The sequence below is a fragment of the Synchiropus splendidus genome, chromosome 1, assembly GCF_027744825.2.
Source record: "Synchiropus splendidus isolate RoL2022-P1 chromosome 1, RoL_Sspl_1.0, whole genome shotgun sequence".
Lineage (NCBI taxonomy): Eukaryota > Metazoa > Chordata > Actinopteri > Syngnathiformes > Callionymidae > Synchiropus > Synchiropus splendidus.
Genome location: NC_071334.1, coordinates 23,884,200 through 23,901,316, shown reverse-complemented (window position 1 = coordinate 23,901,316; position 17,117 = coordinate 23,884,200). Strand labels below are relative to the sequence as shown.

General features: G+C 43.0%; 5 protein-coding genes across 7 annotated transcripts; 3 read left to right on the top strand and 2 right to left on the bottom strand.

The window, feature by feature from the left end:
- Positions 1-1,162: 1,162 nt before the first annotated feature.
- Positions 1,163-4,488, bottom strand: ccr10 (chemokine (C-C motif) receptor 10). The gene is made up of 2 exons (XM_053872009.1): positions 4,349-4,488; positions 1,163-2,608 (listed from the first exon to the last, which is right to left on the bottom strand). The coding sequence occupies exons 1-2, from the start codon at positions 4,362-4,364 to the stop codon at positions 1,479-1,481; spliced, it is 1,146 nt and encodes a 381-aa protein (XP_053727984.1). The 5' UTR covers positions 4,365-4,488; the 3' UTR covers positions 1,163-1,478.
- Positions 4,489-5,388: 900 nt separating this feature from the next.
- On the top strand, positions 5,389-7,874 carry LOC128763346 (receptor activity-modifying protein 1-like). The gene is made up of 5 exons (XM_053872053.1): positions 5,389-5,965; positions 6,084-6,176; positions 6,712-6,807; positions 6,933-7,086; positions 7,185-7,874. The coding sequence occupies exons 1-5, from the start codon at positions 5,929-5,931 to the stop codon at positions 7,444-7,446; spliced, it is 642 nt and encodes a 213-aa protein (XP_053728028.1). The 5' UTR covers positions 5,389-5,928; the 3' UTR covers positions 7,447-7,874.
- A 139-nt stretch (positions 7,875-8,013) lies between these two features.
- Positions 8,014-10,710, top strand: LOC128763114 (CD209 antigen-like protein B). 3 transcript variants are annotated; one of them, XM_053871934.1, is made up of 7 exons: positions 8,014-8,457; positions 8,762-8,854; positions 8,944-9,060; positions 9,184-9,879; positions 10,078-10,229; positions 10,298-10,422; positions 10,492-10,710. In XM_053871934.1, the coding sequence occupies exons 2-7, from the start codon at positions 8,785-8,787 to the stop codon at positions 10,673-10,675; spliced, it is 1,344 nt and encodes a 447-aa protein (XP_053727909.1). In that variant the 5' UTR covers positions 8,014-8,457; positions 8,762-8,784; the 3' UTR covers positions 10,676-10,710. The 3 variants fall into 3 exon arrangements, with proteins under 3 accessions (XP_053727909.1, XP_053727904.1, XP_053727913.1); XM_053871938.1 differs by having other exon boundaries at positions 8,405-8,494; XM_053871929.1 differs by having other exon boundaries at positions 8,014-8,854.
- A 240-nt stretch (positions 10,711-10,950) lies between these two features.
- On the bottom strand, positions 10,951-15,165 carry LOC128763060 (UDP-glucuronosyltransferase 1-2-like). The gene is made up of 3 exons (XM_053871803.1): positions 15,058-15,165; positions 13,366-13,424; positions 10,951-12,701 (listed from the first exon to the last, which is right to left on the bottom strand). Exon 3 carries the CDS (start codon positions 12,692-12,694, stop codon positions 11,096-11,098), a length of 1,599 nt encoding a protein of 532 aa, XP_053727778.1. The 5' UTR covers positions 12,695-12,701; positions 13,366-13,424; positions 15,058-15,165; the 3' UTR covers positions 10,951-11,095.
- LOC128763321 (endonuclease domain-containing 1 protein-like) lies at positions 13,885-16,179 on the top strand. Its single transcript, XM_053872018.1, has 2 exons — positions 13,885-14,154; positions 15,225-16,179. The coding sequence occupies exons 1-2, from the start codon at positions 13,885-13,887 to the stop codon at positions 15,840-15,842; spliced, it is 888 nt and encodes a 295-aa protein (XP_053727993.1). The 3' UTR covers positions 15,843-16,179.
- The last annotated feature ends 938 nt before the right edge of the window (positions 16,180-17,117 follow it).

Genomic DNA, 17,117 nt, shown 5'->3' with positions numbered 1-17,117 from the left:
TGCGTGTTGTAAAGTATCCGTTGATAGGAATATAGATACAACAAAAACTTCTTCACTGAAATAAATGAATGAAAAAAAAAAAAAAAGTTATTATTTCATGTTAGCATGAGTAGGCATGTTACCCCAAATAAAACAAACAAACAAAAAATAAAAACTAAGTTGTACTAGAAAACGGCCGTCAAACGACGACATCCCTTCAAAGTTGAACGACTTGATTTACTGAAACGAATAAAGAAAACGATTACAAACGAAGCTCGTGAGGGACTCATGCCCATACACACGTACAGTAATGACTCTCGCATGCTGCCCTCTCGTGGTTAACATACAGAATTGCAACTGAGGACCCGCGCCAGTTGCGCCGAGACTGCGGACGAACGAGCGCGAACGGAATGAGGTCAGCGGCGGCACCAGGCGGCAGCAAAGTGTGGCTCGTCAGACCCACAGTTGTGCAATATGTTGTTACACGTAATTGAAACCACAAAGGCCTCGTGATATTGGTTTGTTTGTTCTAGTCTGGTGTTGTCTTCAGCTGACTCGTTGCTATATTTTACCGACGGAAGCGCGTAACTTGCTCTGCCAAGACGAAGGTACAGTCCTGGTTGCGAAACCCAGTAGGCATTTTTGAGACTAACTGCCCTCGACTGGTCCCTTGACGTTCAGATTGACGTTCAATAATTTGCCATACGACGCTTTGTCTGAACCAGACACATACAAGCATTGCAAAGGAATGATATTTGAATTATATGAATTATTTATTCATTCAAATTTCAAATTCAAATCAAGATCAAGTCAACAGAGTGCGTAAAGTCAACAATGTTGTCAGATCTGGCAGCGATTTTGTGGCTTTTCTTCTTTTGTGATTGTATTGTTCTTACCGTATAAAGCACATTAGTTTAGAAAGCAAATCCCCTGTTGTGGTCGAAATCTACAGTGCTGTACAAATATTTGTTGATATGGATTCGTAATAAAAATACAACTTTTTTTGTACAGGTGTGTGTCATGGATCATGAGTTGGAGGGAGGGGGCAGCGGCGTGTGCATCTTTCGTGCCTGTGATGTGACTCACGATGAGTCAGCCTACTCTTCAGTTCCTCTTTTCTGAAACACGTGTCACCCTCCGCATGCCAACCTTCGCTAGATGAGTAAACATAAATAACGGTGAACTCAAGTCAGTTTTATTCCAACATTGATTCATGCCACAAACAATCCAACAACACCTCTGTTCCAATATTTAATAACAAACTTTGTGCATCATTTCATTGAGCATTGACTTGATGCGTTGTCTGGTATGTAACATATTTACAGCATGTACAGGTACAGAAGCTCCATCTGGACATCACATGTCTAAGAAACACATTTTCCCAAACTTGATTGAAACAGCTCAGAATACGGTCACTGAACGCTGATGCTCATCTACTACAGGTGAGACGATGGTGGGTAATAATCCCCTTCACACCAAGAAAGACCTTATTTGGGTCATTAAAAATGAAATCTATTCGCAGTGGCTGGCTCGTTACCGGAGTGGCTTCTGTCAGGTGATGCTGGTGAACATGGAGCAGGTGATGACAGAGAGATGGAGGTGGAGCTCTGAGTTTGTATCCTGAGGTCACATCCCAGGTTGCGCAGCAACTTGAGCACGTCATTACGGAAGCGTATGCCCACCAGAGCGTACAGAATGGGGTTCAGGCAGCAGCGAGCGTAGGCCAGCGTGCAGGTCACATACTCTAACATCAGCGCGCAGAACGCACCCGCCATTTTCTGTGAGAGAACAATGGTATATGGCAGCTGGAAAAGCAGGAAAACCAGAACCAGAACCACCATCAGCTTCAGTGTACGCTGACGATGCAGCTGTTTCCCGCACGTTTGCTTGTTTCCGGCCAGCAGGACCCGAGCGATCAGCGAGTAGCACGTTGCCATCACCAGGAAGGACACGCAGAAGACAGCGATGATGGTTCCGTTGGTGGCCATCTTGACTCTGCCACTCTTGAGCATGCCGCAGTAGGCGTCAGGGCCGGAGCCTGTCACTCCGGCGAACAGAATCTCCGGGAGGCTGAGGAGTGTAGCTGCGATCCAGACACTGACTGCGGCAATCTTCCCTCCTGTTAGAATCCGCCTGCGCAGCCGAAGCATCTCCTGAGCTCTGGCGACCACCATGTAGCGGTCCATGCTGATGCACGCGAGCAGCAGCAGCCCACTGTAGGTGTTCATAGCATAGCATGCTCGCACCACTTTACAGAGTTCTGCTGAGAAGACCCAGCCCAGGTTTGTGTCAACAGCCTGCAGCGGCAGCGTGAGCAGCAGCAAGAGGTCGGCCACGGACAGGTGGAACAGGAAGACGTCGGTCAGGGAGCGCAGGCGGAGCCGGCGGTACAGCACAAAGGTGGCGATGACAAGAGCGTTTCCCACTACGCCCAGAAGGAAGATCAGGCTGAAGACGCAGGTCTGGAACATTTTGATGGTGAACTCCTGCTCGCCGGCTTCACACCAGTCTGATGCCAGGACGTCTGCATCTGAAGAGTCGCTCTCATTCCACAACGAATAGTTTAGGTAGTCATCACCTTCATCATAGTACACGCCGACGTGGTCCTCGTAGAAATCTGCGTCCATCGCTGTGGAAAAGGAAATGTGTTCATCCTCATGCTCGAAGAGACCAAAGGGCTATTGATGACCAAATGAAAGATTATAAAGAGGATAAAACCGGAGTGTAGTGAAGAGCGGGAATGGATGAAAGGGTTCAATATACACTTACACTGACCACAAAGAAGTGTAGAGTGATCACCTGAAAGGCTATTGTGACAAGGATATTCAGGTTATGAAGATTAGAAATGAGTGTATCAGATGGGACACTTGGAGACAAAGCTTGGGAGGCCAAACTCGGGTGAAGGGCCAGGACAAAGTAGAGGAGGATGAGATGACTGGTGAGAACTAGCCAGGCTAACACTTGCGGTGAGCACTCTGACACGAGCCGTGGCTGGAAGATTAAACACAAGGGAGCAATTCCAGTCAGAGTGAAACCGGTCGGCACCCTTCTGGTGATGAGTGCGCCCGGCAGCAGGTATGAGTGAGACTGGCACTCTGCGTGCGACTGCTGCAGTGCTGTCGGGCAGGAAGTGGTTGGCAGCGAGTCTTCTTTTTCATCATCTTTAGTTTATCGAGCCACTCGATAGGTCTACCTGAGTTATTCAGTTTATGGGAGAATATCTTCAGCAGGTTCGTTCACATCTTGTCTGTCACTTTTGTCACGTCATCCTAAAATCACATTTATGACTTTATTGATCACATTTTTCTTCCAACTAGCAACACGGATATCGACAGACTTTTAGATTCGATGAGTAGGTTCCAGTTATGTATCCACCTGATCGTCTAATAACTAAAAAACAAAACATGCCATTGAGCTAGATACAATTTTAAACTGCTGAGGTGAAATTTTCTTTGGTTTATATGGTTTAATCGGCACGGCAGTGTTAAAAGACCGTCAGTTCATGAGACAGTAGAACAGTCATACGAAGAATATTATTTAACTTCTCTGGGTGAAGGCTGATTTTTTTGCACAATATTGAGCTAATTGTTTTTTTTTTTTTCAGGAGACCAAGCGTTATATGTTATAATAGAAAAGGATTAGAAAAGAAGTAGGTCAAATATGTCACATTGTGTAAATTATGGGAAGTGTGTTTGCATCATTAATCACGACTCGGTGTGACACATAGCAATATTGTGTTCGACATGAATCAGGTCACACGACTTCATGGTGATTTCCTTCCTGTTATTAATAAGTTATATATTTCGAAAATTAAAGTCCTGGAATTTGGAACTTCAGCCATTGAAAAATAATAATAATTGAAACAAACCTGCTGAGATGAAATGTAGCTATCATAACAGATGTTTTGCAACAAATACATTTGTTAAATGTCAAACCTGCTATTATCAGACATTTTAAAAAAAGGTTTGTATGTGTTTATGCTGTAGTATTTATGTTAGAAAGGTATTTAATTTAGCACCACTTGATCTATGAATTCATCTTGTTTCTGACCTCTTTATTTGAGCTATTTTGTTCTTTGAAATGTTTTCATTTCTTTTTATTCAAAGCTTTTCTCATTGAAAAATTGAATTTGTTATTTGCCTTTGTCTCACTTAGATAGAATGAACTTGTTCACACAGGAGAATCAAGCAGCAAATGTTAAGTTCCTTCTTCTGGAAGCTGACTCAGTGTGCCTCTCTTCAAGATATATTATAGCTTTTATTTCAACACAGTCAACCTCTGATACTCAACTGGGAAGAAAATTCAATGACTTGAATAAATCACTTCACCATAGTGGTTCACCTGGATTGAAAATATGTCGAGATCTTACCGGAGCTGTTGCGCATGTCCAGAATGGTCCAGCTACTGTCCAACTGTGTCCTACTGTGGTGGCTTCTTCCTAAAAATCCAACCTTTTTAAAGCATTGGGGTGTTGAAGCCTCATCCTTCTCCACCAATCAGAGAATGATTTTTAGTGACCCAAGTATGACCTGTCTTCATGATGCATGATGATGATGATGATCGTGATCATGATTGTTGTTGCTGCCAGTACATGTCGCATGATGAATAAGAAGAAAATTAAAAAAGGTTATGAATAAATGTATGTGTAATAATAAATAACAAGCATTGTTTTAATGTTTTATTGATTTACTTTCATATAGCTGCAAAAAATTATTTTAATTTGTTTTGTAGTTTTCGTTTTTTTTTTTTTTTTTTTGTCTTTTTCTTAGATGTTCAGGTCCAATCAGAATATATTCAAAATATTAAAATGCGTCAGGCATTTTAAATAGTTTTTTTTTTTTATTGATCATATTACTATTATTACTTATGTTTTGACAACACCACAGAATATATTTTTTTCTTTTTGCCACTTTAATTACCATCGTTGTTCAGTCCAATGAAATTCAAATATTAATTGAGATCAAATCTATGAACTAATGTTTCAAAGCGGACGCTCACTGCATCTGGTGAGAACGTTCTTGTTTATCAGATAAATGAAGTTCATGACCTCTTTGGGTACATGCATCTTGGTGGGAACACTGACAAGCTGTTTGCCAGGATGGCAGCTGTTGCCATGGTGTCAGATGTTTCTGCTCGTGTGGTTTATCTGGCTTCAAACCCTGTTTGTTTCTGTGGTTAATCTCTCTGTGAAACTGGTGACCCAGGGTTTGACCTGGAGCAGCTCTGCCACACCTCAAGACCCGGTCCGCGGTCTTGAGTATTTTTAAATAATAATAGTATTTTTAAATAATAATTTAAATAATAATTTTAAATAATAATATTTTTAAATTCCCCGTGAACATGAAGATGATGAGACATGAAAGCAAAACTGTAAAGCTGTGCAGTATGTTGAGAAATACTGACAAGTGAATGAAAGTGAAAAATAAGAATTCAAATGCGAGGATGAGCGGATGACGCCGCGTCTCATGCAGGTCACTAGAGGGCAGTAGCGACTGGCGACGGCAGTGATGGTCATGATGACACTGATATTGAACATTGCAAATGAATTCATACGCATTTTGTTTTCACCCATTTTTTCAAAACCACAAAATCAATGACAGATTATATATAATGGCTTTATCTAGAGTGTGTTTTTGTACCAGATAAGCAAAGCATTGTACCCCAGATTCCAGCAGAGATCGGATCTTTTCTTCTGCTTTTTACAATTAGAGTGAAATTCTGAAGCAAGTGGTGAGTAGTTAATGGCCTGCGTGAACAAGAACCGGAACCGGGTTAGAAGATATTTCCTGGAGAGATTTCTTAAATCAACAGGAAATTGGACTTGACCCAGCTCCACTATTTTCATCCGTGTGTGCGTTTGTATGTGAAGGTTTGTGTGTGTTTCCTGCATCTCTCCCTGTCAAGTCTCCTTTAGCCTGTGCTCAGTTTGACCTCACCGGTTCTGTCACGATGACCCGTCTCCTGCTGGTCCTGGTTCTGCTGCTTGGTGCGTACCTGCTCTCCCGGGAGTGGGCCGTGTTCAGTAACTGATGCTTTTTGACCCTGAGCGGATCCAGAGCAATTTGTAGCAGTTCTAGAAATTATCTGATGTTTTATGCTTGCAGATCTCTTGGGGTGCGAAACCACCAATGTAACCACCGTGGACCCGGCAGAAGGCCTCAGGAACCAGACAGTAGCTCCACTCAACAGAGGAAAACGTAATTATGTCACTATTTACTTTGCTTATCCACCAGCAGTTCATGAAGTCGCACCTAATTTCAAGAGTACTTTACTACAGATTGATGCTCAATTTTGATATTTACATGAGTATTTTTTTTCTATCTTTAATTTTTTAAAGGTGAAGTTATGTTTCAAGGAAAATCATTAAATATGCTGCTTAACAACATAACACGTATAATAATAATATGAGTGTATGCATTAACATGTTTGTGTGCTACAATGTGCACAAGATTTTTTTTGATTTTTGTTCATAATATTTTGCTGTACCATCCAAATGAAATAGAAAAAAGTATCTCTCTTATCTAGTTAAAGTTTACTGAAGACTCGTTCGGTTTTGTGTTATTAAACAGAATGAAAATATTGCTAAAAAAAATTGTGAAAGTCAATAAATGGACAAAAGTGTCACAAAAGCATAAAGCAGATGCAAAAAGTTTGTCAAATCCCAGGAATAATTTTGAATGCGTTCAAACAAGACATTAAAGAGTTTTTTTTTGTTATTTTCCTTTGCTGCAGCGAAGCAGTTTCACAATTCAAGTTGGTACGACGAAGACTTGAGGAAACTTGAAGTCAAAAACAACCAGAGCAATCAGTTTGTTTATGAGGAAAACGGTGAGTTTAAGTGGCAGGAAACTGGTTTCATCAGAACTTCCTGTGTAAACACATTTGCGGGTTCATTCGAAAGATAGCGAGGCTGGACCTTGATGACACTCTGATTACAATGCTGTGCACTTAAGAGAGTTTTCAGGAGCAAGAGGACCATGTTCAGCCGGGTCGCTGCAACTACTCCCAGCTGCAGTCTTTCAGCCACAGTATTTGTGGAGTTCATTTTTTTGAAAGCATGAAGAGCCTCCGACCCGAGGACTGGTGCATTTTTCAGCACATTGCGAGGTGAGATTCCTACCTTTGAGGAGATTTTACGATTGGCTTTGGCCTTCTGAAAAAAACAGAATCGAAACGTGTAAACTGAAACACTCCTTGTCTTGCAGGTCGTACAACGACTTGACTCTGTGTCTGGAGAACCTGTCCTTGATGATCAGCTGCGTCTACCCAAACCCGACAATCCAGGACTTGTTTCTGCAAATTCACTCCCGCTACTTTTCCAGCTGCTCCAGTGAAGAGGAGCTGCTGCTGGACGCCCCCGAGTGGGTGGTGGTGTTACTGACTCTGGTTCCGGTCACCCTCATCCCAATCTTGGTGTATCTTGTTATCTTGAAGAGCAAGGAGTTCCAGATGGTTCCAAAACTTTGATTCTTAGGGGATCAGACACACAGGATTTACATTGTAGATCTCACTTTGTCTTTAATATTGTTTAACCCAAGTGTGCCATACATTTTTCAACAATGTAAAGAGTATATTTATGGTTAAAATTGCTGTGATTGCAAATCGATCTTTTTGGAATGCATCCTCCGTTAGTCTACAATGAATTTTTCATAATTTTGCAAAATTCAGAAAATATATTTTTCTCGTTCGATCACAACCTTGACTCATGGATGTACAACTTTTCGTGCACGACTTCAGCATTTACTTGTCAAACTGTCAACTTTAGTCTCATGAAGAATGTTCCCTCTTGGGCTGATATTCAATTAAAAAAAATTATATAGACGTAAAATGTGATAGAAATGGATTTGTTAGCATTTTTTAATAAAGAGAAAAGAATATGATGGCGGGGCAAAAAAGTAAAATAAATAATAAACAGCAATATATTACAATTCTGCACATTTTAATTAAACTGAAATATTTTAAAAAGGCATGAAAACCATGGTTGTGAAAGTTGTGAAATAGAAAAAACTGCCAAAAAGAAACAATAAAAAATGGTTTGACATTACATTGTTGTTATTAAGTCAACTCTTATGATGCTGCGACTTTGATCCATTCATTTCTGAACTTCCTGCTGGTGGGAAAATAAAGCTCTGATAAGAGCAACAATGTGTGTGAGTCTCCACTGCTGAGATCGACATTTCAAGGTGTCGCCACTCACGTGCTCCTCACCTCTACTGCCCTTTGAAGCCACTGGTCGTGTTAACATGCTCATAGTTGTGTCTGGGTCCAAACCAGGTGTGGCTGAATACAGAGACCTCACTTCCTGCCCTTCCCTCTCCTGTGCTCCCCGCCTCACTGTCCCAAGTGTCACCATTGAAGGTCAGCGTGGTGCCATCCACACAGAGGCCATTGTTGACGTGTGAAGAGTGCGAGGAACAGTGGGAGTCAGAGGTCACTGCTATAATAGGGAGGGAACAGTGGAGCTGCAGCACTCTCCAGGTGACGTGTCAGCCTTTTGGTGGATAAAGGTTTAAAGGTATTTTGGATGTTGTGGGTGTACATGCATGATCAGTGTTGATGTTCCATGGATTGTGTTTGTTTTGCTTGCGTATGGGTGTGTTTTTCCTGTGTGCCTCCGACTGAGTGTGGTTTGAGATCAAATTGTGTGCTTGTCTGAAGTCTACCGTCACCATTGCAGTGATACTGTCTGTGTGTGCGTGTGTGTATACGTGCGTCTGTGTATTTGTATGTTCTTTGCTTTGCTTAATTTCATGCATGTATGTCTGATCACTCATGTCAATAGCATTAGTGGAAAAGGTGGTGAAAATGGACTGTCATCACAAACTGCCATGGACAAATGAACCTGCAGAACAAGCTGGCAGCAAACTGGAGGCAGGTCTGTGTTAACCACATCACATCATCACATGGACATATACACCATGGAGAATAGAAAATGGCATTTCTTGTCCTATTTTCCTACTCCAGGGTCAGAGTTCTTCAGTGGGAGAGGCACCTCTACCTGTCGTACCTGCTGTCCAGTGGTCAGTCTGTCTGTCTCCTGTCTGCTGCTGCTACTCACCTGCCTCACTCTCACCGTCCTCTGTAAGTCCTCCATGTCTTCCCCTTGTTTTATCTTCGCTCCTTCAGTGTAGCTTCTTTGTTGTTAGTTGTCTCCCATTGTTGGTTTATTTGCGCCGCTCAGTATCTCTGCTCTTTATCTTGTAGATTCCAGCCAAAGGGTAGGCAGTCCACGATGGAGAAATCTGGTCCTGGACTGTCAGAACATCAGCCAGGACCTTTCTCTCATAGAGCAACACATGGAGCTGAAATGCAACAATGAAGAGTTGACTCCCCGAGGCCACCTGCTGGACAAACTACGCAAACAACTGAACGAGACTTCAGCTGAACTAGACGTGACACGTTTGGCCTTCACCTCAGAGAGGACTCGTCTGATGGAGCAAGTACTGAACCAGACCGCTGCGAACCTACAGCTCACTCAAGAGCATGAAGCGCTGGCCCAGAAGGTGTTGCGGCAGCAGGAGGAGAACAGGAACAAGTCGATGACCATTGAAGAGCTCGTCCATACGTCCGCTCGACTGCAGGAGGTGCAGAGGAATCTCCGCGAGGAGAGAGAGCGACTAAGGGACGAGATGGTGAACAAGAACCGGGAAGTTCTGGTGATGAACGACAAGCTTCAAAGAGAAATCCAGAAAATTAAAGACGATGCCACAAGCATAAGCATTAAGATCGCAGAAGAGCAAGTCAGAAACCAGAACTTGAGTCTGCTTCTGGTAAAAGCTGCTGAGCAGGAGGAAAGCCAGAGGAAAGACTCACAGAAGATTCTAGAAGAATTACAGTCAAGCAAAGAAGCTCTCCGTGTCCTGGACCTGTACTGCCCCGTGGTCAACCAGAGGACCAATGGTAGTTGTGGTTTATTTTTCAGTCCCATCAGTCGAAATAAATATAACATATTCCTTCATGCTATTAAATTAAATGTTACAATGAATTTTGATTGGCCCCTGGCAAGAAATTAACATACAAAATATCGAACCCAATGAGGCAAATAGATATTTCACTCTACAAGAATTGGTCTTTTATAAGCACTTTTTCCCCTCCTAGAACGACTCTGCAAAAAATGTGACGACGGCTGGGAATTCTTCCAGAATCACTGCTATTACTTCTCGAGCCGGACGCTGCCATGGAACGCCAGCAGGCTCTGGTGCCAGTCACAACGGGGCGACCTTGTCATTGTGAACAGCCAGCAAGAACAAGTGAGCAACTGACAGATGATGAAACCTCATCAAAATAGCTGGTGCTGTCTTACTGTCTATTTTTTTAGATGTTTATTTTCAACACCAGTGAAGCTCTGGAGTCTGGAAGCCGAGCCTGGATCGGTCTGACCGATGGAGAGGTGGAGGGCGATTGGCGCTGGGTGGATGGAAGCTCACTGTCTAGTGATTTAAAGTAAGCAGTGTCCCAGTACGTCACAACAACCGACGATTCTAATCATTCAATGCTTCAATGTTTCCTCAGATGTTGGCTCACCAGACCTGGTAAGGCTCCAGAACCAGATGACTGGAAGCAGCGTGATCCACTAGGAGAAGACTGTGGACACATAGATACCATAGAGAGAGTTATGGAGTCTTGGATGGATGCTTCATGCCAACAAGAGCACAGATGGATCTGTGAAAAGAAAATTCAGATTCAACTCTCCTGAAATGTCTATATGTTTGTGGTGGGTTTGTTTCTAAATATTTTAATGGTGAAAAATAAAACTTTGGCTCGCCTTTATTTCATGAATGGATACATAGTCATACGGCCAACTGTGGAGGCACTTGAGTGTTTGTATTCAGTAGAGTATACTTAATCTTTTAGATTAATGAATTCACTGGTAGAAACCTAACTGAGGGAGACAAATTAATAAGGTGGCTCTGGGGCAGGAAGGGCACCTTCCTGAAATCCCAATCACTCGACTTGTCAGTTTATCACACTTTTATTGTCACATCTCAGGAAATGTAAATTAAAATCTAAAAAAGAAAAACTAAATATAAAAGGACCAGTCGCCACAATGATTCATTCAAGACAGGAGGAATCGGGTGACAGTTGGACTCATGCTACACAGCAATGCTCTCTCCGGCTACTCCTGTTTATGTTTCCTTCGCCTGCAAAATCGGCCACACAGAAACCAGATTGACACCCCGACGATGAGTGTTACCAGCAACAACACAGATGAAAGGAAGCAGATGACGTCCACAGAGTAATAGGCGAGCCGCGACATCTTGTATGACTCTGTCCGCAGATGCGATGCTCCTTTGTGCCTCATAACAAACTCTATCCAGAAGAGCGCAGTGTCCAGCGGGTGCACGGGTTTGTCCCGATGGAGCGCAGACAGCCGTCTCATGTTACGTCCGTAGGATGGGTTCTGGATGACATCCTGGAGCGCCTCGAGGAAGCCTTCAGTATTGAGTTCCGTCGCCTGCATAACTCTGGCCGCCCCACGTGCTTCCAGTCTTAGAACGTTCTCAAACTGGTCAAACAAAAGAGGGATGGCCATGACAGGGACTCCGTGGAAAATTGACTCATACAGCCCATTTGCACCTCCGTGAGCAACAAAGGCTTTTATCTTCGGATGACCCAGAAGGTCATTCTGTGGCAACCACTCAACCAGGAGGGTGTTGTTTCCCAGATTCTTCGGCCGCTCACCCACATATCTCCATATGACCTTTTGCGGAATTTGAGCAAAAGCAGCTGCAATTTCGGAGGTGATTTTCATCGGAAGTCCTTTGACCAGACTTCCCAAAGACATGATGACGAACCCATGATCCCCAGAGCTCTGAACAAAGTCTTCCAACTCAGGCGAAAGAGGCTGGGAGGGCTTACACTGAAACCCACCGATGTAGGCGATGTTGGGCATTGTGGGTCGGGGGAATTCAAATACAAAGTCTACCCTCATAAGCCAGAAGTCTGCCCCCTGCAGGAGGTGATAGAAATTGACCTCTGGACCAAAGTATCTTTCCACCAGTCGGTCGTAGTGAGGACAAACCACGCACCTGTCGATCAAAGTGTTAAGGATGAAGTGGAGCGTGTTCTGAACCCTCTGAATGAACGTCATCTTGTCAGACGCTGCATAGCCAGAGGTCGGAACGTAGGATGTTGGCGAGGGAGCAACTACAGAATGTCCCTCCCCGCTGGTAATCCACCTCACGTTGAAAACAGTCGGCAACCTCAATTCATGAGCCACCAGAACTCCGACGGGCAACCCAGGGTCCATGAGGACGACATCAAACCCAGTGTCACGGAGGTTCTGCATCAAAGTCTTGTTCTCAAACATCTGGACACACATCTGACTTGCTTGTTCATGAATTTTCGACAAAGCACTAAGTAATTCCCAGTAGAACTTGAAGAAGGCAACAGGAGATGCTCCTTCACTCTGGATGTTCAACATCTTCATCAGGAGGGAGACAAAGAAGTCCTGCTCCTCTATGTCCATGGCCTCTGGCAGGGTGACTGTGATGGAGCGGTAATGACTGGCATCTTCCTTAATGTACCAGCTGGTGGCACTGCGCACCACTGTCACTTCATGACCTTGGGTGTGGAGCCTCTGAATCAGAAGGTTCATGTTGAGCCAGTGGCTTCCGTCCACTGGGAACACCAGAATTTTACCGGTTTGAGCACTGGGGACGTTCTGTATGGTCACGAAAACCACCAGTAAAGTTGTTACAAGGTGGAACCCCATCTCCAGCCTGACGGAAACACATACAAGACCATCAATGAAGTAGCACGTATCGACATTTTTTTTTCAGTGAAAAGATTCTGGTTCTCTAAAATCATAGTATTGCAGAAATGTATATGTATACTGACTAGAAGGCCATTTTATGATCGTGTGAACACTCTCCTTTGGCGCCATTAAGGCAAGCCACATAACCATACGGAAAATATACAAACTCTTGCTGGAATTGTACCCTCTACCTCCTCTGTACGAGGCTGCAGCACAAAGAACTATTCTCCATTCTTCATGGGGTTGAAGTTTTAAACACATGTTATCACTTATAAACTTTGATGACAAGATCTTATTCTTCGTGCGACTTCATTTTTGTACACACTCCGATTGTTGAGGCTCCTGCTCCAAGTACCAGCTTTAACAAAACGTCACAGTTGTTTGTTGAACAAAATCCGTGCAGCAGAATTCCTGGAGGACTGAAATTCCACAGTCTCTCAGTTGGAAATTCGCTGATGACTAAGAGGATAAAAACATGAACCACAGTTCGAGTATCCAATTTCAGTTCTGCTTCCAGTTTTGAGTGCATAAACCCAAAGAGGAATTCAGTCGTGCAATTTATGAGTCGAAACGCTTCTGAATAAATGAAAAATGTGCAAGACAAACCTGCTGGAAAGTGTTTGACTGACCTGGATAATGAGTTGCTGCAGAACTGAACTTTGAGCCCCAGTGCCGAGCTGAAGTCTGCCTGGTCTCCGGAACAGAAAAACAGATCCGGGTGAAAGGGGAGTGTCTTGGGGTATGAGTGGGGGAGTATATGATGATAAGATGTTTGTGCAGCCAAAGCATGGACTGAGCAGACTTCTGGAGAGCTCCACTTGGAAGTGTTTTGGTTATTGCAGTGTAAAACTCGACACCCAAGAACTAAAACATCTCATGTGGGGTTTTCCAAAATTAACCAGAACACTGACCTGCCTTTTTTTTCCCCCTGACTCAAAATGCCACAATATGTCACGCATTATTCTCTGGGGGTAGCTTTTTGTTGGTGCAGCACTGCAACACAGGCGAGCCAGAGTTACAGGTATTTTAAAGAAATATTGAGCTTGAAAACTTCCTGATCGTAAAACACAAACTTCCTTTTTTCACTTACTTCACATGACTGAACAGGAATTGAGAGCAAATCATTCTACTGCTTGACTTTAGTCAACATGCTACTCCTGCTCTCTCTGCTTCTTTGGGCTGCTGTTTGTTGCCCTGCTGGAGCAGATGTTGGGAATTTCTCTTCATGTCTAGACTTCTTCTACAAGTCTTGGCCCCCAAAAGGGCTGACCGGGACCCCTCTCTGCCAGCGCTTCCTCAACCAGTATCGCTTTGCTTCCTTGTACAGCCGACCCCGCCGCTCTCCCTGGTTCTCTGCGTACAAATATGAAATGCCACTGGGAAAGAGACCGAGAAAGAGCTGGAAGTTTGAGCCCCAGGTAAGATCTGGAATGGGCAATTGGCAAACAGAGCAAGCAGAATACAACACTCATAGTTGATGATTTTCAGTTAGCAGTCATCTGAGAAGAGAACTAAAAACATCATACCGGGAAGTAAGCAGCTGAGATTGTTGTGAAAATTCAGTCAAGCCAAGGTTAGTACAAGGGCTGTCACGATATCAGATTATCTCTTCATGATTACCAAAAAATGTCACTGTAACAATATCACGATCTCGACAAACATTTCAATAATGATAATGGGCCAATTATTAAAATTAAACTAACTTTATTCATGTCATTTTCTTTCAATTTCTCTCCTTCCTCTCAAGCCAATGGTGAGAAAACACTGTAAACTCCAATGCTATCATCACTGATCTTCCAGCGTGGGATGTGGGAGGATAGGTATTGATAAGTATTGGTATTACCTCCTTTCACCTAAACTTTTTTGCAAACTAGCATGTCGTCAAACTAGTCACCAAGGCTTTAGGAACCAAAACAAACTGCCACAGAGTTGACTTTTTCTCAGGTTAAGACAAAGTATCTCGTTGTTGGCCACACAATTTTTTTTACAATCATTACAATAACTTTACAGAAAAGACAGGGTGGAATAATGGGAGCAGGAGTGTTCCAGAGACACTACATTATTTACACGTCACAGTACGATCATGTATGCATTTTTAACACAATATTGAAAGTTCATTTTTTAATAGCACTATTGTCAATCCTGTTAAACCGTGACAGCCCTGGTTGGTACCAAATAAAATAGAAGTTACTGCTGTGAGAACCGAGCAAAAAGTATGCCAAATTGAAGAGGATGAGAAACAGCTTAGGATATGATTCAGGTCCAAAACAAATCCTGAAATGGAATGAAAAACAGCGATAGAGTTGGTGAAAAAAAAAAACCTCATGGATGAAGACTGGATGCTGGAGATCAGACTTGTGTTGTTCTTGGGATCTAGCAAGGGGGGGACAACTCAGCCAGCATAATCAAGTCAATATCAGTGACCCGTTTGCTGAAGAATATTCTTGTTGTCACCAGTAATCGGAATCTGTTCCTCTGGTCCCTGTAGTTAGTCAACTCTGGAGCTGATGGAAACATGAGTCCCTTTCCTCCTGGTCCCCTGGATTGGAACCTGGTGGAAAGTCAGGCAGTCAATCCCGACTACTTCAACTCCACTTACTCACGAGGGCACCTGAACCCGAGTCTTCATCACCGCTCCCATGACGATCGTGTCGCCACCTTCACCTTAACTAATGCAGTGCCTCAGAAGAAGTGGTCCAACGATGGGCCGTGGGCATTCCTGGAGCAGAGCATCAACAGGACGCTCGGCACCTACTGCCTGGGCGCTTCCTACATTGTGACAGGTATCATGCCGTATGTAAAGGACGAGCACTGGCTGAAGAACCGTGTTGCTGTGCCGGAGTACATGTGGTCCGCCTACTGCTGCCCAAACTACAGACACAATCTACCTAGAGATCTGAGCGATAATTTCCCTACATATGCAGCCATCGGACGCAATGATCCGAACAGCACCGAAGAGATCGTGCCAGTTGACCCGAAAGGGGAACTACATTTCAGAGGATATGATGTGAGGACGATGCCATTGAAGATGCTGGAGATGTATCTATCAGAAAGATTTGGGTCAGACATCAGGCTTTTCTACCAAAGTTGTCCAGGACTCCATTAATGTATTTACACATACACACGTGCATGCATAGATGCAGCAAAAGATGGAGGAATACAAAGGTGTCAGTCAATTGCTTTGAGCGAACCATGGGAGGAAAATAAATTAAATTCTGAAAAACAAACCAAAGATCCTCTCAAACTCAATATTTTGTTGCACCACTTCTGGCTGACAGTACCATTTATCACTCTGGCTCCTACTTTCTCTGACTGCTTTTACCAGACCAGTTTTGCCAGCTGAAGCATTGTCATGGACCATTCACTACCATTTCCTCCTCAGATTCTCAGTTGGATTAAAAGGCGAGTGATGCAAGGCCCTGGCTTGTCACTTTTTTTGCACTGTGACTAGATGCATGATCATTTAAAAAAACAATATCATCACCCCCAAAAGAGTTTTGAATTAATGGAGGAAGAAGTGTCCAAAATGTTAAATGTAAACTTGAGCATTTACTCAGGACGTAATGACGGCCATCTCCACAGCCATCTCCACGGACTTGCAGAACCATACCATCAATGACAATCTCAATGTTTTTTTTTCCGGCGATCATCTTCATAAATCAGCAGATGTAAATTCAGAATCGAAGTCTGAATGTTGCAGAGCCTCATGATTGTTATACTTGGACCATTTCTGACTTTTTAAAGGTGCCAATGATGGCTTTTGTTTAGCTTTTCTCCATGTTAATGCTAGTAAACATTATGAATGTAAACCTTGTGTGATGATTGACCTTCTTTTAAGGAGCTGGCTAATCCTCTCCTTTCTATCAATTGCCAAATTGAGCTTTTTTTTTCAATGCCACATTTTTCTTGATATCTTCTGGTGTTTCTTAAAGATAGAAAGTTGCCATTATAAGTGACGCTGGTTTTGTGGCATGTCTGTGATCCTCTTTTCTACAATGTTATACGACCGAATGAGCATTCTCAATTTATCCATTTATTCTTTTTTGCCAGGGCTTGCATAAGATTATCAAGAAAAACATTTATTCTCTCATGACTCCAGTTTCTGCTACTGGTGTGAAGTAAAGTTTTGTGTAGGAAAGTGCTGTTCACACTGACACACTGAAAGATTTCAGTCGTGTTGCAGTGATGCCATGTCTCTTCATGTGTAAACAAATGTGTTTACAGACTTTACATCCTTGTTAAATCTGATGAGTTCACATGCATCCTTCATATATTTACCTGTAAATATATGAAGGTTGAACAATAACTTTTGATTGTGGTACAAAAGTAATTTCTATTATTAAATATATTCATATGACAATGATTTTATTTATTTTCCCTT